At 35.6% G+C, this 20,335-nt stretch overlaps 3 protein-coding genes across 4 annotated transcripts; 2 read left to right on the forward strand and 1 right to left on the reverse strand.

The window, feature by feature from the left end:
* Positions 1-8: 8 nt before the first annotated feature.
* On the forward strand, positions 9-4,176 carry LOC120345285 (N-acetylglucosamine-6-phosphate deacetylase-like). Its single transcript, XM_039414664.2, has 9 exons — positions 9-149; positions 418-554; positions 938-1,074; positions 1,215-1,269; positions 2,010-2,219; positions 2,294-2,393; positions 2,853-2,986; positions 3,212-3,341; positions 3,503-4,176. Exons 1-9 carry the CDS (start codon positions 64-66, stop codon positions 3,726-3,728), a joined length of 1,215 nt encoding a protein of 404 aa, XP_039270598.2. The 5' UTR covers positions 9-63; the 3' UTR covers positions 3,729-4,176.
* A 4,690-nt stretch (positions 4,177-8,866) lies between these two features.
* On the forward strand, positions 8,867-10,461 carry LOC120345288 (ribokinase-like). Its single transcript, XM_039414666.2, has one exon. The coding sequence runs from the start codon at positions 9,039-9,041 to the stop codon at positions 9,966-9,968; it is 930 nt and encodes a 309-aa protein (XP_039270600.2). The 5' UTR covers positions 8,867-9,038; the 3' UTR covers positions 9,969-10,461.
* Positions 10,340-16,601, reverse strand: LOC120345289 (basigin-like). 2 transcript variants are annotated; one of them, XM_039414669.2, is made up of 7 exons: positions 16,445-16,601; positions 15,845-16,048; positions 15,312-15,448; positions 13,956-14,096; positions 12,814-12,946; positions 12,646-12,700; positions 10,340-11,770 (listed from the first exon to the last, which is right to left on the reverse strand). In XM_039414669.2, the coding sequence occupies exons 1-6, from the start codon at positions 16,521-16,523 to the stop codon at positions 12,690-12,692; spliced, it is 705 nt and encodes a 234-aa protein (XP_039270603.2). In that variant the 5' UTR covers positions 16,524-16,601; the 3' UTR covers positions 10,340-11,770; positions 12,646-12,689. The 2 variants fall into 2 exon arrangements, with proteins under 2 accessions (XP_039270603.2, XP_039270601.2); XM_039414667.2 differs by lacking the exon at positions 12,646-12,700.
* Positions 16,602-20,335: the final 3,734 nt, after the last annotated feature.

A 20,335-nucleotide genomic window follows, 5' to 3' on the forward strand; every position in this document is an offset into this window, starting at 1 on the left:
TACTTTGCAAAACTTCCACTAAAAGTAAGATAATAGATTTTATGAATCCACCTAATATTTATTATGGCTTCTAGTGAGGTATCATCTGCGAACAACATAGTGTATCAATATTATAATTGTTTAATATTGTGGAGACATAAATTTATCAGGTAATGTATTGTTATTACACAGCTACGATATGTATAAATCATGACCATTAACACTTCTAAATAACATTTTTTTATTCGCCAATTTTTATTATTGTAAAAGTGGATGTAACAAATTTAAAAGAAATTAATGATTCTTTCATATTGTGATAAATGTCCTCAAGTCAATGAAGCTATATATTATTAAATGTATTTTTGACTTTATTGGCCAACCTTGGCTTTATGGAATTTTGAAATATGTTTATGTATGTTTTTTAAACTCGTTTTTCAGGGAAGATCTGTGGGTGAGAAATGGCATCATTCTTGATCCTAAAATGTTGTTCTTTGATGAATGTAAGAAACCTGACATTAGAATTGACTGCCATGGATTATACATAGTCCCAGGATTCATTGATGTTCAAATAAATGGTGAGTGTTAAGAATCGATTTCCATAACAAATTGAGTTTTAAATGACATCAAGGTGGTGTCTACATTTTTCTTGGTATAAGATTACTTCATATAATATTAACTGTTTCTTTTTTGTCTATTATTAAATTTTTTGCATTTATTATTTATCTGTTTACCATGTGGCCGATATTGCTATTGAGCTGCTTTTTGATATGCCAAGAATCTGATAAATATTACTCGAAAGAATGAAATTACCAGGTCAGCAATGATGGAGAAAGGGGGATATTCCCTTCGAATTCCCCTTATTTCTGGCATTTATCCTGCCCATCATCTCTACCTAGTCATAATATTAATAATCCAGCATACTTTATCATCTGGATACATATAATATATTTTGTTGCAGGGGGTTTTTCAGTCGACTTTTCTTCTCACGAAAATGTTGAAGAAGGAATTCAAAAAGTTGCAAAAGGTCTTCTCGGTTATGGTGTCACTTCATTCTGTCCTACTATTGTTACCTCCCCTCGTGATGTCTATCATAAGGTTAGTGGACACTGGACAGTCTGTAAAAATATTCATTATGTATATTAGCTTAATGAAGTTACTACTAGAATTGTAAATGTAGCCGGTGCAAAAGTGGAATTAGTTAAAATTTACTCATGTTACGGTATCTATGTTTTCAGATGATTCCAAGGATAAAAATAAGAAATGGATCAAAAGATGGGGCTGGTGTACTGGGTGAGATATTATTATATAACACTATCAGTACAATAAAGTATGATAATGAACTTGTGTCTGAAATCAACCGATCATGCATAATATTGTGATTTGTGAATCTAAATTTTAACATCTGACAGCACAGTCTGCTTCTCCTGTAATAACTGTTTTCCTTGGAATATGTAATTTTGGAACCTTTTCTTGTATTTTACCTTCGAACAAGGGTTTTTTCAAGGTGACTCTCGATTCGATTTATGTTTCTGAAATTTTCCTCTGAACCTGTTCAAATTTATTTGATGTTTTTTGACGTCATCTGCTGCTGAACTTAGCACTTATGGTGTCCTTGACACGACATGATAGTCTTTTGCGGCTTCTTGTCAATTGCAGTTGAAGCATGCCTGTTTTTTACTTCGACTTAATTTATTATTGTTTGTTTTTTACAATGCTTATGCACGACGAAAATAAATTGTCTGAATTTGAATATCTGAATCTGTGCCAGTTATATAAGGTGATGGTTTGGTATTCCGCCATAGCTTCAGGAAAGCTTTTCTCTACTGGAACATTCTTCAAATAATCTCTTTTTCTTCAAATTTAAATTTTTTACCGAGTTCAACTGCAATTTCATATTAACAATTTCATTTAATGACTGTGTTCAATATTTTTGAATGAAACTGAAGATTTACCGTACTTCAATATTATATTAACAGTGTTTGCAGACAAATTATTCTATGCAATAACTGAAGTAATATGTATATTTGTAGGCATCCACGTAGAAGGACCCTTCATAAGCAAAAAGAAAAAAGGTGCTCACCCAGAAGACTACATCATTGAGCCATCAAATGGTATTAAAACAGTTGAGGATGTGTATGGTAGCTTGGAATGTATAAAAATGTTGACTATTGCTCCTGAGCTCCCGAATGCATCAGAGGTTATAAAACAACTGGTTCAAAGAGGGATTGTTGTTTCATTAGGTAATGAAAATAATATTAATTTGTATTTTTTGCTGATTTGCTTGAAATCATTCACTCAATGTCAATTCATTTAGGTCACTCTGTTGGAAATGTGCTACAGGCTGAAGCAGCAGTCAATAATGGTGCATCATTCATAACTCACCTTTTTAATGCTATGTTACCATTTCATCATAGGTAAGTGTTGTTAAATATTCATTGATGTTGCTATTCATTAAATAACTTGAATGATATAATTTGGTTACTGTTACTGGTAAGTAAAATATATTTTTCTTTTATGTAATATTTTTTTTTTCGAATGTTTACTTGATATACAATAATGCTTCATTCTGTTTGATTTTTGATTAGTTATGCGCGAGAGGATTGCCAGACTTCTGGCCAACGTAGGTTGGTTCACGTAACCACTGGTCGGTTGTGGCTTCCTCCACCATCAAGTCCATGCTTCGGAAAACAAGTAACTGTAACTAATACAATGCCCAACATGGACTGGTGATCGGACGAGAGGCCGTGGTTTGCCATATGATTAAGCCACCTCATCGGTTTCCTCCCACCCTCATTGGGATAAACATGTAATTCCTATCCAAATCTGATATATGTTTGTGTGTGCATTGTAGGCTCAAATTATTTCATGTTTAGAGATCCTGGCATTGTTGGACTTCTTACAAGTAGTAAAATAGCAAAGAACAGGAAAATATATTATGGAATGATAACAGATGGAATACATTCACATCCAGCAGCTTTGAGAATTGCTCATAGAGCAAATCCAGAAGGTTTGGTGTTTGAAATTCATTACGGATTCATATATATCAAGCTAGTCCTGCTACCAGTATTTCTACAAAAACTATTTTATGGGATGCATTCGAATTTGCTAATAACTTTCGTCAAGTTTTCTCAAGTACCACTTTTTAAATTAGTGGTTATATCTATGAATCGATTTTTGGTTCATTCAGTATTTATATAGTTTTTTGACCAATCACCTGACAAATCTTTTTCAGGTTTGGTTTTGGTCACTGATGCTATTTCTGCAATGGGTTTGCCACCTGGTGTCCACAAGTTAGGACAACAGAGTCTTACCATTAGTGGATTCACTGCACATCTCACAGGAACTGATACTCTTGCTGGAAGGTGATGATTTTATCTTACTGAATGTTATTGGAGTTATCATATACAAGTTTCATTGATTATGCTTAATTGCTATTATTATTAGATGCAGGTGGCATAATTGCAATGCTGTAAATGCTAATTAGAGTCACTTATTTTCATATTATTATAAATTTCATATTCAGTGTCGCTACCATGCCCTATTGCATCAAACATTTCCACAAAGCAACTGGATGTTCTATGGAACAAGCAATTGAAGCTGCAACCTTGCATCCTGCAGAAAGCTTACACATTGATGATAAAAAGGGAACTTTGGAATATAGTTCTGATGCTGACTTTGTAATGATTGACGAGTCTTTCCAAATTCTCAAGACATTTATAGCTGGTGAAATGGTGTACAGTTGTGATTAGATAAAAAATATTATGTCATGTTGCTATTATTTCACTATTACTGCTTGCCAAATCATCTTTATATTGCTTCTTAGTAGCACCATGTTCCATCAATTCCACTGAGGTTATATTTTACATAATAGTGTCTGGTATTTGTGATTGATTTAAAAAAATGTTATTATTTAGGATATGTTGAAATATGTGTAATTTCTCTCACTAGTTAATTGTCACCAATTAATTGTATTGACATTTTCTTGGCATTGTGCATGAGTGTTTATGGTGGATAAAGACTGTAATAAGAATCATAAAATCCCTTTCCCGAATATCGGGACCAAGCTTTCTGGTTATATTGTGAATATTATAAGAAAATGATTTTTCTTTTTGTGCAATATGACACTTGTTTAATTCGAGAGTCACTGTGATTGATTTTAATTGTTCATAATATTAATATATACGTGCCTATCATAAATGCTCTTCTCTTTGTTAGTGGTGGCAGTTTGTTTATCTTCGTTATCTTCTCAGATACCCGCGCTCTCTAATCTAATGGACGTTTCCATAATTTATTATGGTGCTAAGTAATGTGAAAAAAGTAGTTTGTGCGTCAGTGTTGGTATAAGAACATAAACCACCGGCCATCAGAGTCTGTTTTCGATTGATCTGATTGTTACTTATCGATTTTAATCGGTAAGTATGTTGATAGGTATTTGTTTGTCTGTCTGTTAGATGCACGCGATATCTCACGAAAGCGAGGTTGAATCTGCGTCATGTGCATTCATCATATGTCGGACCAGAAGTCAGTTGATTTTGGATGAATTATGTCGTATAATTAGCGAGTTATTAATTAATTAGTGATGGGACACAAGGTGTCACTATGGAGTAATAGCGTTGTTTTGGGGATCCCCTAACTTTCGATCGATAAGTCTTCGGTCTCTGACCGATATTCTTGTTTTAATCATTGATAGTGTAATACAATGGAAACTCTACCTACGAACGGCTTTATATACGAAAAATCCAATTTACGAAAATTCTCATCGTTAAAATATTGCTTTCGACTAACGTAATATTTTCGACATACGAAATGCCGAAAGTCGGAAAATAAAAAAACACTTAGAGTAATATTTGTTTGTTTCAGGTCAATTTAATGCAGTGCCTGAAGCAGGGTCATTCAATTTTAAATATTCAAATATCGCGACTTCGAATATTGTTTTTCGTGTTTATAAGAATAACGAATATGGTGCGAAAATCCTAGCGCCGCCGTCCACGTTTTGATTTGAAACATTTTACAATTGTTTCATTTTTTATCGTAATTAATCGCAGATTTGTGTGGGTTTCAATTAGCCCCGACTTGAAATGAATTTTTTTATTTTTTGTGTATTTTTTATTTTTTTAGAGCGTATAAAGTAGCTCTTTAATGTTATATATATATATCGTTATCCCGGCATCGTTGATCACAATATCGTTCAGTTTAAGTTGACGTTATAAATTAAATAAGCCGTCTTATCGGCTTTCCTCTCCCCGGGATGAATATGTAAATCCTAATTTATAATTAAAAATAAGATCATAATAGTCGACATGAAATATTTAATCAGCGCCGACTCGAACAGTCTTAATTCTTCAGTATTAATGGATGGGAATCGGAAAACTAGAAAAGCAAAATGGAAGGGCAAAACAAAAAAATAATAAACTCTAATTTTGAATTCTATGGGCGTCAGAGGCGTAGCTTAGGGGGGGCAGTGGGGTACATATGCCCCCGGGCGCCAAGGTACAGGGGCGCCAAAATGGGGCTGGCAAAAATTTCACAACAAAGGTAAAAAACGGTCACAAGCAAGATCGCACCGGCGGCAGACATCTAATCTTAGTACATGGCAAATTGCACACTTGGTCAGACCACTTACGACTGCCGACGTCATCACGCACATAGCACGGTCAGATTTCCATCGTAATTACATGGCCAAAAAAATTTGGCCGGAAAACAAAGCAAAATTTGATTTGGTAACGTTAGGTAACAAAATGCACCGGGTTAATTACGTGGTTCTGTATCGTTAAGTTCTTGCCTGCGCACTCGGATGTAAGTTGATATTAGTTCTGTGCTGGAGACAAATGGAAACGGAATTTGGTTGAATGATGTTAATACATGTTTTGAGTAATACGTGGATTGTATTTTGTTGTCAAAGTACCGTACTTTGCGGCAGAGTTACATAAAATATATTATACTGTGCTAAAAGACCTCAATGCCGTTTTCGACAATTCGTCGAGATTGCACAGATTTTGCAAATCTCTACCACACGGACATCAATGGCCACGAACTTTTCACCGAAATTGGAGATTGCAGAATGCTGCTCAGTAACAGAACTGTAGATCAACCAGAAACTCCTTCGGCTCTTCTTGGTTTTATTGTGTCTTTTGGAGACGACGTTTTATTCAATCTACGAATTTCTCTACAAATTTTGTTAACAATATCAGTTTCAATTGCAAGCTGTGAACGGTCTTTCAGCAGATTGAAACTTATTTTGTCGTATTCGCGTGCATCAACGGGACAGGATCGTCTCCGTGATCTTGCATTTCTAAGTGTTGAAAGAGAAACATTGGAAAAAAACAGATTTTGTACCAGATCATCTTTGACAGTAACTGAGTGGGACATATGCTCTATTTTGTATAGCTTTGCCTCTTCTTTAAATAAAATGTTCCATTAAAATTTGAATTTACATATACATATATTTTTGAATAAATAATAAAATATATAAATACATATAAATTTGAATTCACATATCGTCACGCTAATACCCGAATTGCGTAAGTCATTTTGGGCGGTTTTGAATTTTTCATAAAATAGGTATTTATGTAATGCTGCGCACCTGTCTGTTAACTCAGATTTTATTTTAAGAATTCCGAAACCCATAAAAATAGAAATTTTGTATGATATGCAAATTTGTTCAATTGTTCCGTCATAATGAATTATCATTGTTAACGCAGGACTATTGTGACGTCACGAAGGCAAAATAACCTAGGCGAAGGATTTTCGAGTTTTTGCATCTCAGATTCTAGCTTAGCGCTAATAATTTTCAATTTATACTACTGTATAGGAAGGCGTGCACTTGTGATATTTACTGTCTGAGTCCAATTCACCTTGGTTGACTTTTATATAAGAGTACATTACTGTTTTATTCTTTATATTTAACTTTAGTCTTATTTCGGTGATGTGCAGAGCGTGTTATATTGATGAAATATATATTTTTAAACATAAAAAATAATGTAATTGAAACAGATTAGATATTTTGGGGATTTTGGATTGTTTGGTTTTCAGGACTGGTACATATAGACAAGTTGCAAAATTGCGTATGTCCTCTAGCCATAGACACATTTTTGCCTAAATCACAGTGTGCCATTATGACGTCACATGACTGCGTCATACAAATTAACTTAAATCCGGCTACGATCAAAAAGTTGAACTATGGCAAATTAAAGACTCTCAATGGCATAGCAATATCATTAGGAAGTATTTTTACGTTTTTCTCAAAACAGCTAAATATGACTTACGCAATTCGGTTATTAGCGTGACGAAATATAATTTTTTTACATATACATTTAAATGCAATAGAAAACATGATTAAACGTGGGGGTCGGGGCGCCAATTTTATATTTTGCCCCGGGCGCAAAATATGCTGGCTACGCCTCTGATGGGCGTGTGCTCATTTTCGCGCATTACGTTCTCTCTCGGCTGTCAACTTTTGCGCCGTCTTTTCATTATCTACACTCTACAGCAGTGGTTCTCAACTTGTGGTACGCGAGCAGATTTGAACTATTGTAACAATTAACCTTTCAGTTGGCTAAAATATGCCGACAACGCTTTATCTTCCTTACTGTATGTATTCGATGAACAGCGTTTATGAAGGTTCCCCCAAGCATCAGTTTCTTTGTTCATTTCCGTAACTATAACCAGTCAGCAATAAGACGCAACACGTAACAATTGCAATTTCTGCACCCAGCGCTCGGACACTTCTGTCGCTCAAACAGATATTCAAGCATGGTTGCAAACATTGCCTCGTTTTTGTAGTTTTGAGTGATATTTGTCAGTTTTCAGTTGTATTTCAAAAAAATAATTGTGAATTAATTAACTTAATTGTCATTATGTCTTTCGGGGTACTTTACTACAGTTGCAGTAATCGAAATTGAATCTCGGAAATGCCGCGATAGACAAAGCTAAACTTAGCTATATCCAGGGCTGCCATCGATATGAACCCAAAAATAAGGACATCAGGGAAACATAATAACTAGAATTCGGTTGGAAACCGAAGACTTATCGATCGAAGGTTAGGGATCCCCCAAAACAGTGGTATTACTCCGTAGTGACACCGTGTGTCCATCACTAATTAATCAATAACTCGGTAATTATACGACATATTCCATCCAAAATCAATAAGCTTCTGATCCGAGCTATGATGAATGCACATGCAAAATTTGGAGCATATTGAACCTCTCTTTCGTGCATCTAATAGACAAACAAATACCTATCAACATACTTACCGATCTTAAGATCGATAAGTAACAAAGAACGAAATGTAATAAACAAAATGTATTCATACTAGTGCGACCCGTGTCTAATCATACTTTGTACTAGAAAGGATTTGCTCCAGCAGTTCTTTATTCTTATTCTTAGAAACAATCTGTTCCATCTGTTCTTCCAATCGCCCTCGCCCGCTATTGCCCACCTTGAATGAGGCGATATGGGCATGCTTTTGTCCGTTTTGCGTGTTACGCCACAAAGGATGTAAGGCCACATTATAAAATACTCCCATAGCAGGTTTCTTGTGTCTTTTTTCCCATGCCAAAAAAGGAGCTTTGTCGGTGGTACGCGGCCATAGTAACAAACAGTAACGTGGTACGCGGTCCAACCACTGCTCTACAGTCTGCGCTCAGCTTAGCTTAGTAGTCCAACGCCAAAGATAAACAAACATATCGTTCGTAGTTTTTATTCGTTTTCTCTGTACATTTTCTATTTATTATGCAGTAATCTTATTCTGTCATGTTTTTGTTACGGATTTTAATCACTATTATAATTTATACAATATTATGTCCGAGTCTTATGGCAGTTCGGAACGGATTAGGCCATTCAGCCATTTACAGGTAAAATGCGTCTCCACTTACGGAATTCTGGAAGGGTTTAATTTCCTAGGTAGAGTTACCTCTGTATTCTAGTTGCACTGCGAAAATGATAATCTGAATCAGAGGGACTTTCCCATGCGGTACTTTCGGCGATCATCGGGGCTCACGACCAAGACTGCTACTCATTACAGCATTATGAGAAGCTGCTCATAAATTGGCGACTTCAAAATGTCTTGTGATGTGGTGGTTGTTGGTTCTTGCAATATTGATCAAATAGCTTACGCGCCTAGACTACCATCTGTGGGAGAGACGGTTCATGGGACAAAGTACGAGGTTGGTTTTGGAGGAAAAGGTGCAAACCAGAGCGTAGCAGCTGCAAAACTTGGCGCCAAGGTTCTTATGGTTGCGAAAGTCGGGGATGATGCCAATGGTTATGAGTACATAAAAAATATGGAAAGTCTGGGAGTCAATGTAGACCACATAACCATCAGCAAAGAAGCTTGTACAGGTGTCGCGCCTATAACAGTGGTTGATGGTGGGGCTAATAGCATCATCATCTTTCCTGGAGCCAATATGCTATTATCATCGAAGGACGTTGCCCGCGCCGCTAGTGCAATTAAGGCGGCAAAGGTTATGGTGTGTCAATTAGAGATTAATGAGGAAACATCACTGTATGCCCTGAAATCTGCTAAAGAAGTGGGTTTAATGACCATTTTAAACCCAGCACCAGCCCCTTCTAATATTAGCGATGAGTTTTTCAAATATTCAGATATAATTTGCCCAAATGAAAATGAAGCTTCACTTTTGACTGGCATTGATGTTGTGGATAAAGTATCTGGCACTGCAGCGGCAGAAAAACTGGTTGAAATGGGCTGTAACACCTGTGTTGTAACTCTTGGTGAAAATGGTTGTGTATTTGCAAAAGCAAATATGAAATCTCAACATGTGCCTGGCATAAAAGTTGAGGCTATAGACACAACAGGAGCTGGAGATGCCTTCATTGGGGCACTTGCTTATTTTCTATGTTATTTCAAAGACTTGGGGTTTGTAGAAATTCTTTCCAGGTCATGCAAAGTTGCTGCACAAAGCGTGACAAAGAATGGCACACAAACTAGTTACAGGTCGAAGAATCAGCTACCTGTGGCATTATTCCAATGAAACTAGCACCCAAATACCCTGTGTGAAGCTGCTAATTTCATGTAATCCGTAATTTAAATAGAGTTCATAATTGCATTCTTTGAACCTATCAACTCACTCTCTCATATTGCCCCATTTAAATGGTGTTAGACTTATATGAGTAAATTCTGCTATCACTATGCTTTTCCTACCACAAGCATCCAATTGGATAGGATGGACAGGGATAAAAGGTTGCATCCAGGCAGAAACCACTACGATTGTTTTCAGTCTTAGCCACCCACCAATTCCTGTTCAATTACAAAAGCCAGCATTTGCTACTTCTCCTAATACTTACATAATTCTTAATCTGATCAACAGACCTGTCACAAATTATTCAAATGAATGACTCGAAATTGATATAAAGAACTTTTAATTCAGTATTTAGTCATGAAAAAAATGGAGTGCCATAATTGTATAAAATTGTGTGGTCTAATTTTAAGATATGCAAATAAATATATCATGTTGCAATATATAATGATCAATATTTTGGCTCTATTGGGGATCAGTTTAACAATCTGATCCGATAGGAATTGAGGGAACACCAATTTTGTGCTATCAAAATTGCAATTTTGACAACATTCTGTGCTACCTGTTCCGACAAGTTCCCGTGTCATATCCCTGTATTAACAGTCCCCCACCTCAATTTGTCTAATTGTAATCTCCATACACCTACAACAAATACATTCCACAGATAAAAAGCAATATACAGATATAAATGTTATCCACAACATTGATTTTTGAACTGAAAATCAACGTACATTAATAGATTACCCAAACAAATATAAAATACTGAATCAAATCAAAGATAAAACGAGAATATCGGTCGGAGATCGAAGACTTTTCGATCGAAACTGCTGTTTCGATTCATGACTCTATAGTGACACCGTGTGTCCCATCACTAATTAATTAATAACTCGCTAATTATACGACATAATTCATCCAAAATCAATAGGCTTCTGGTCCGAGATATGATGAATGCACATTCAAAATTTGGAGCAGATTCAACTCTGCCTTCGTGAGATATCGCGTGCATCTAACAGACAAACAAACAGACAAATACCTATCAACAGACTTACCGTCCTGAAGATCAATAAGTAATAATACATAAGTAAATCATGGACAACCTTTTATTTTACCCACAAATTCCACCCAGAAGTATAGCCATTTTCAATATGCTTTGTATGCAATGAATTAAGACTTTGTTGACATAGATATTAGACTTGATTTTCTATAAAAGATAAGCCAGTTGCAATAAATCTTTGGAATAAATTAGCTTTGTTTCATATTGATTGTTCCTTGCTCAGTAACTAAAGTTAACTGCTAGTGGTGTTAACATGCCTTTCCAATTATTTGTAATTGTAATAAATAATCACCAATTTTTGCCACACGCAATAAAAACGATGGTAGTTCCATACCTGTGGTCCGACACAAGCAGAAAGTTTGAAAAGCGCAATTTTAATTATATTGAAGAAAGTAATAATGAGTATAAAATAAAAACAATTGATACCAAACATCATCAGCCACTGCATGCATACTCAGCAAAACCACATAATGATGTCATGGTGGAAATAATTAAAAAAATTATGACTGGTTTAGTATGATCTCACACATAAAATCTCATTGGGGAATTTAGTATCTGAAACATGATTTTAATCTGAACACATTTAAAAAACTACTAAAAAAATAGGTTTTAACTTTCAATCAATCTTCCTTGGCATTATGTTGTGCTCCACTGCCTTGTGCTTCATTGTTGCTATTTACAGACTCTGTTGGTGCAGGGTTGGCTGTGTGACATAATTCAATCATTATTTCAATAAAGCGCATAGATTTTATATTGTGGTTCAGCGTTTGACTTGTGACAGCCGAATGTAGCTTTTTATTGATTACAAGTGCCAATCAAACTCGACATTACAGCACTATGTGTTTCGTGAAAGCAATTCAAGCTCGGCCAACAGCACTTGGAAAATTATTTGATATCTTCCAATTAAGTTCAATAAAAAAGGAGTAATGGAATAGTATAATGAATTTGTTTTTGAATATACTGTCAGGCTGAGTACCAGAGAATTCTCAACAATATTCAGAAATGAATAGGCCATTATGACAAATATAGATGACTATCTTTCACGAACTGTGTATGTGTACACTAAAGATAATAAATCCCATGAATGTTTTATGTTAGTTTACATAAGTTACTAGAAAACTATATCACTATTGCATTCAAACTAGTGCAGGTCACCTAATGTAACCAAGCTGTTTAACTATTGATGCAATGATTGCGAAGCTCAGAAATGAATTATTAATGCAGAGTATCACACAGATGGCATGCAAGTTTCAGAAGATTACTCAAGTGTTATTGCTTAGTTGAAAATATTCCTCCTCACAACAGAACTCTTGTTTATAAATAAACATCTGGAGGGATGATAATGGGACAGATACTCATGATTAACAGGATTAAATCCATTGTGGTAATTAGAACCTGCCCACTCAAACTAAATGGAAGGAAGCATTAAAAATTAGTCAGGATATTGATCGAAGATCGATTACAATTAGACTAAGGTAATAAAGACCTCATGTTAGAAATAATAATCAATATAATTTGATTGACAAGCAAACTACAGTTAGAAGAAATATTTGATCGCAAGCACTTCTAAAAACTTACCAAGCTGATTAATGAAATACTTGGGATAGAACAATATCAATACTTTATTGTAATTCTATATAAAAAATAATAATAACAAATAATATTAAAGTAATGAAGACTTGGGACTGGGATATAAGGTTTGGTAATATAATTTACAGAAAAAATTGCAAACTTATAATTCAATACCTTTCTTGGATTTAGCTTTTGCTCTTCTTGCAAATATTAGCGTAATTATAGCCATAAGAGCCACTTCTGCTACGATAGCCAAGAAGGGCCAAAGTGGAGCGAGTCTGCTGCGAACCCGAAGAAGTGTTGTCGTCTGTCAAAAACATTCACACAGATCGTTATCCCTATCTTCAACAAATAACCAACCATGAGCTAGTTTTATTAATAAAAAATGTTTTAATGATAAATTATGTTCCGAAACATAATTTGCAGAACTTGGCAAATGCTAAGAAATAAGTTACCTTATGAAACCAAGATTTCTAAAGTTATCATTTTGGGGATTATTGAACTAAATAGCTGAGTAAGGTATATAGTTTTATACAATTTATTTATACGCTATTTATCTGAACAAGGCTCTGTACAAGCAGCCACTGATATGTAAGGAGCTACATTATTTTGAAAAGACCGTAATCTTCATTTTGTTCAGCGCCATTGTCTACCCAATTTATTACACCCTAGATCAGCGATTCCCAAACTATTCCAAAAAGGAATCTTCGTGGGTCGTGAAAAGATGTAAAAGGCTTTGATTAATTATATATACTGGTTATCAGGATCGGTGGTGACTCGAATACGTAAATTTTCAAAAAAACGAAAGAAATTAAATTTAAATTCTAATCTGTGAATGTTTCCTTTTCACAATCTTCTCAAAGGAACAAAAATTTGCTACACAAAGATGACCACGTGGCTTTTTTGCGCATAGCAGTTTTGAACACTGTACAGCACTTGTTATGGTGTTTCCCCGACAGGATTCAGATTTATGTTCTTTTGAAGAATAATACTATGGTTTTTTTTGAAAGAGGTCTTTTGTGTTCATTTATCAAAAACAAAATTAGAGGAAAGAAGGTAGTTTTGCGATGATAAGTCATTGCTGTGTTCTGTGTTTATCATAAAAAAAACAAAAGAAAATTAAATTAAAGTTAAGAAGTGGGTCGCCATAAGCTGTGGTAATAAATAGTGGGTCCCAACTCTAAAAAGTTTGGGAACCACTGCCCTAGATGATTCAATAGACTTCTATGTGGAAGTCAATAAAACTCTAAATCAACAAAAATTTCAAAAAATTTGTAATAAAACCAGCCGATTTGCATGTAATACAGTTAACTCACATTTTTCTTTCCTGCAGTATTTTCAACTAAGCATTCATAATCCGCTCTGCCATCCATGTCCACAGAAGCAATAGTCAATTCAGATTTGAAACCTTCAGTTTTTATCTTGTGGTTTGCTAATCTACCTCCAGATATATTGACCTTAATATAATAAACAAGGAAGATTATTTTGAAACTGTATATGCGGAAGTAGTTTGGTTCGAAACCCATTGTATTTCATTTGAATAGATAGATATAAATTCAATGTGGGAGACATTGTCTTCATAATATCAATATTCATGAAACGGATAAATAATGGTATTAAACTAAATTTTCTAGGAATAAAAAATCCTGGATTATTATAGAATATGGTACATAAAACAGAGTGTATTAACCTAATCCTCCCGGTTTGACGCATGCGCGACGTTTCAGACGTTTTGCAATGCTGTGGGTATACCATGAGGTCTGGAATGTTTGTTATGGTCTTGCTTGAAAGGAAATCTTATTCCCCACACAACGATATGAGAATGAACCTTATATGACATTTAGAAGTGATAAAATTTCGCTTACATATCACGCGTGTACTTCCCGCTGCGATATAAAAACGTCGCACAACAAGAAAATGATTCCATAAACCTTGGCGTTGCGCGCTAACCAATAACAAAAGCTAGTATGATAAGGTCTTATTTTGAAGGTCATTTTATATGCTACATAACATAGGAGAGTGGACATCTCACAACGTCAGGAAGTTATAAAAATATCGAGTCGTTTGATCGCAGCTGCCTCACCGAAAAAAAGTTAGGCGTTTTATCTCGCAAATTCTGCTTGTCTGACGATTATAAGCTTTTATGATTCATAATAAATGTTTTATTATGACTCACAAAAGCTTTCAACGCGATAAAGCACAAACAAACAACCGATCGATCTATCAAGCTTAGCCTGGCCTGATTCGATGTGGTGACTTCTCAAACGGAAAATTTCCAAAACGCTTCAACAACGCGCGCTATGGAAAAGCGTTTAGTATCATATGAAAGAGAAAACCAATGTGCAGTCAACTGTATAGTTACATTTCAGCTTTACAATAGCTGTAGACGTCCAACAGCTGATAGAATGAGAGAGTGTAAATATTTTTGTTATTTTTTGACGTTACGAGAGACCTCTTGAAAGAGGTGTTTTAGTTTACGGTCCTCCAGTGACATCTAGCGTATAGTACTCTAAAATACCTTTCCAATGGTATATAATTATTGTATATTGGGTAAATTTTGGGGGTCGTATGACATTAATAAAAATGTATTCAAAATTGGGCTCGATTGGGCGTCTGAATCAGGTTAACATTGAAGCAACACATAGTTTAATAATGAGGTGTAGTGACTGCACCTTCTTTTCTTTATACAGCGCCCAATAAAAATTTGGTGTTGGTGAGCTATACGATGTGCAAGTAAGAGTAACATTTTCAGCTCCCTCAATGACTGTGTGGGATTTTTCTCCGTGTCCAATAACAGGTGCACTGAGGTCTGTAAGATAATTAATAATATATTACTAGCTATAAAAATAGTGTCCAATAGTGAACAGCAGAAATGAATAACAATCAGGATGCACGGCCTTCATGGTTTTGGCATCTTCTTGAAATATATGGCATGTGGTCATATTTTGTAATCAGCACATGCAAGTAAAAAGAATCAGAAAGCTCTCCATAACGCCAATTTTCTGTATTCATAAGTTTATCTGGTTCAACAGCAGTATATAGATATTTTATGCCTCCAATGCAATTTATTATTTATGGAGATGAATGCATATTCAATCATTATGGATTGTATAGATGACTGCAATACAATACAGCTAAAATGTATTCTTTGAAAACAAAAAATTTACTTCCAACATGAATCAAACAAACAAATTTTTAAACTTACTGTAAGCTTCAAATGTAATATTAGTAAGACTGATACAAATGTATCTGCCTACATGTTTGCTGTTAGTTATTTGAAAAATGCTGCTATCTGTTTTTTGTTCAGCACCATTGTACAACCATGTGTACGAAGTACTCCCATTGTTCGTGCAATTCAGTTTTACAGGAGTTTCCTCTGTAGCTTTGGTTATGTGAACTGTACTGTACTCTGAAAATGAACAATGAAATATATATAAATGTACATAGGAAAATTCAGGCCCAAAAATCAGGTTTCTCATTTGGGTTGATATCTATTTGCATGAACTGAAAGAGAAAAACAATTTTCAAATTTGGACAATTCTAGATAAACTCATTTAATAAACAAACGCCCTATTTGATGAGGAAATCTGGTACGATGGCAGATGCGTCAGTCGCCAGGTGACCATGGTGACATTATTAGATCTTGCGCATCCATTTAGTTTATTGCAGAGTGCCGATCTGCACCAAAATAAAAGTTCAGACTGATCGTAAAAGGAGGGAAATCAGAGAATTGTGTCGTTCTGTATTAGGTTTGAAATTATTAACACTGTAATAGCTTAGCAGTCAACAAGTAAAATTTACTCACCTTGTGCAATGGTGACTAAAATTAAATTAGATAAAAATATTCCAACAATAAGGCATTGAAAATTTGTCATTTTATGCATACAGTCTAAAGTAAACCAATATGCTTGAAATCTGTGGAAATAACATGGATGAGATTATGTATATTAGTAAACAATCAGCGGATATCAACTGATGAGGTGATTTGTGAGATGATGTATTGTATCTTTGATCTAATGTGATGCTGTTCATATGGCAGTCAATTCCCTTTCGTGTTTGGTCAATCTTATCGACTTATATATATCTCCATATATCTGTATATACAGATACACTTGATTCACAAATTAAATTCAATAAATATTTTAGATTCTTTAACAAATTTGTTGTTTTTATTTGTTCAACTATGGTACGGTACTATCTGCATGGAAATCAAAGATGCGTTCTTCAAATATTTCTTTGCAGCTAAAATTTTATACCTAGTAATTAGAAGTGGATATACAACAATATTCGAACCTCTTCTTTACACTGGACTGTTTGAATGTAATCAATAACTCTGTAACTGCAGAACTAAAGTATAACAAACACAAAAGTTCAATAGCTTTGGTGAAAAATACAGAAAGTGACAATTTATAAATAGATTACTAACAAATTCAAGTCCTTTTCTACATAACAGGCATAGGCATTTCCTGCAATATTTACCGTATTTTGTTTTACTGGGAAAATATCCCGCATTGCTGGCTTACAGCATTACTTTTTGAACTTGGAAAAAGTTTTCAAACAATTGGTCAGAATACTCTGATACTGGAATACCGGTATTACTACGAACATTTTCAAATGCACTATTTAAATTACAATAATGAAGAAAAATTAGTCTATCACAGCTGTACAGCTATAAACAAGTTTTACCGTGTTACACTCCTTCTTTTAAATTTGTACTACCTTCTTACCGTATTTATGTTATACTTTCCCATATTCAATATTACTGTATTAGCTATTCTATACTCAATTTAAGTGAAAAATGTATGTAAATATCGGTACCGGTATGTACCTATAAGTACTTTACCTCGCCAAAATGCACTAATACAGTACCGGTACCGGTAATAGACTACCGTAAGCCAATGTCTGAATGTTGTAAGGCAGTACCGTAACGGCATATATTATTCCTAACCCCTACACGACTACGCCATCCACAAATTACGTCAGTACGACCTCACAACACGTCAGAGAGCTTGTCAACCCGAAATGGAGGCGCAGTTCTTACCATTGAGGTGTCTCAATGTTTTTTTTTTTTTTTTTATTAATTTGCGGATCAGAGTTTTCCAAAGCTCGGATCAGTGTCTAATGACACGTCATATCCGAGTCATATCGGTATAACGCTTCATAAGCATGCCACTGCGTAAGCAGCAGTCATATGCTTATGGTGGCTTCAGTATTTGCCGCGCCACAGCACGGCACAAACTTCCACCCCGGGGTTCAGTATATGCTGTATGTCACAGCATAACTTTGCCCAGGGCTTTCGTCTGCGCCATGCAGAGCACAGCGCGACTTCCGCCACCACGGCTTCCGTACGTACTGCGTGACGTGCAACACGCACACAGCACGACATCAACCATGAAGCTTCCGATTCATCACATCCGCTTTTTTAATTTGCGGATCAGAGTTTTCCAAAGCTCGGATCAGTGTCTAATGACACGTCATATCCGAGTCATATCGGTATAACGCTTCATAAGCATGCCACTGCGTAAGCAGCAGTCATATGCTTATGGTGGCTTCAGTATTTGCCGCGCCACAGCACGGCACAAACTTCCACCCCGGGGTTCAGTATATGCTGTATGTCACAGCATAACTTTGCCCAGGGCTTTCGTCTGCGCCATGCAGAGCACAGCGCGACTTCCGCCACCACGGCTTCCGTACGTACTGCGTGACGTGCAACACGCACACAGCACGACATCAACCATGAAGCTTCCGATTCATCACATCCGCTAATTTTTTTTTTTTTTTTTTTTTTTTTTAAATTGTTATCGGATCAGAGTATGTATGGTCTGCCTCGGATCAGTGTTACATATAATAACACGTCATACCCGAGTCGTATCGGTATTAATCCTCGCAATCACATTGCCGCATATGCGGCGGTCAGATGACATCCACTCGTCACTTCCGTTGGGTTGTTTGATGGTATTCTCAGGAGTATGCTACCATTTGTGGGTGGCATAGATAAAAGGTTCATTACATTTATTGTTGTTAGGATCTGGTTTTCTCGTTATTTTATTGTTCGTACCCCGCAAGTATTTCTTTCCAATTAGGTTTCAAATTGGATGTGTATACCTTGGGAAATTTTTTGTCAAGTTGGTTGATAAAATCGGACCATTTTCGAGTTGTTTTGGGGATAATTTTGTCCTCGCTCGGATCGACTGTTCTATTTTCTATATCTAACTTGATTTTGAAGTTGATTATTGCTAATTTGAATATTAAAAATAGTTTTATGGTTATGGTCTGAACTGTCTGGTTGGGCATGGTGTAAGAGTTGTAGAAGATATTTTCTTTAGATATTTGTACTGGTATTTTAAGGGTCCTGTTCAGTATACCCGTGGTTTTGGAAAGGTGTCGTGAAATGTAAGAGCAGTGTAAGAAAATGTGTAGGGTATTGTCTTCACGGCTTCCACAGAATTTGCATTTTAGCAGTTTTCTTTGGCCGTGCGCATCGCTAAACATAGATCTTTTCCGCGCTTTATTCCCAAAGATGTACCCATCAGCCACTATTCTGTACGAACATATCTTCTCTTTGTTTGTTGTTTTATGTTTCAGAGTTCTTTGCTTTACGTGAACGCAAGTCCAATCTATTCCCGTTGGGTATGGAGACTCAGTTTTCAGGTTGTATAGGAGATTTCTGTATATGTCTTTGTGCTTCATGTCAGCCCACTGTTGTTTGGTAAGATGTATTCCCTTTGTTGTATCCAAATATTTTTGCCAGATTTTGGGGACGAAGGGGAGATGTGGGGTAGAATTTGTATATAAGCTTGGGTTGTTTTTTATGATTTTGGATCCTAAAGCATAGACTGCTTCCTGATGCCAAAAAAGGTAAGGTGTATCGATATTGCTTAGTATTTTTATTCGCTCTGCTATACATGCTGAAATTTTAATTTTGATATTGGGCATATTTATGCCGCCTTCTAACCATGGCCGTTGTAGCGTGGTTCTCTTTATCGCCTCCATTCCCTCGGGGAACCATAGGTATTTAGCAACTAGGTGTTGTACCTTGTTGAGATATACTGGCGGTATTTCTACAAATCTCGCGTGAAATATTATTAGTGACATGATCAGGGAATTTATTACTGTTAGTTTTCCAATCCAGGTGAGTTTTCGTGTTTTTAAAAAGTTTAATTTTCTGGTTATTTTGACAAGTGTTTCGTCCCATGTTATTGTTTCCCGCCCTAATCCATAATATATCCCCAAGATTTTTGCTGTATCTTTATGGTGGGTATTATAGTTGGATTTCCGGAGACGTTGTGCTGCGTCAGTTGTGAAACTCAATATCTGGGTTTTATCTATATTAATTTTTTGTCCTGCTGCTTTTTCGTATTTTTGTAATTCAAAGAAGATTTGTTGAATGGAAGTTATATCTCTCACTGCGTAGGTGGCGTCATCGGCAAATTGGTCCAGTTTATGTGTGAATTTTCCAAGTTTGATGCCATGTATGTCGGAATTTCGTTGTACTGATCTAATTAGTGGTTCTGCGTTTAGAATGTATAACAACATGCTCAATGGGCATCCTTGTCGAATTCCCCTATTGATTTTGATTGGGGAGCTCATTTTACCGTTAATATCTATGTAGTTGTAAATTTCTTCGTACATGTTTTTGACGATATTAGTTATTTTGGGGCTGAGGCCGATTTCGTGTAATACTTTAAAAAGGAAG

The sequence above is a fragment of the Styela clava genome, chromosome 8 (assembly GCF_964204865.1).
Source record: "Styela clava chromosome 8, kaStyClav1.hap1.2, whole genome shotgun sequence".
NCBI classification, from domain to species: domain Eukaryota; kingdom Metazoa; phylum Chordata; class Ascidiacea; order Stolidobranchia; family Styelidae; genus Styela; species Styela clava.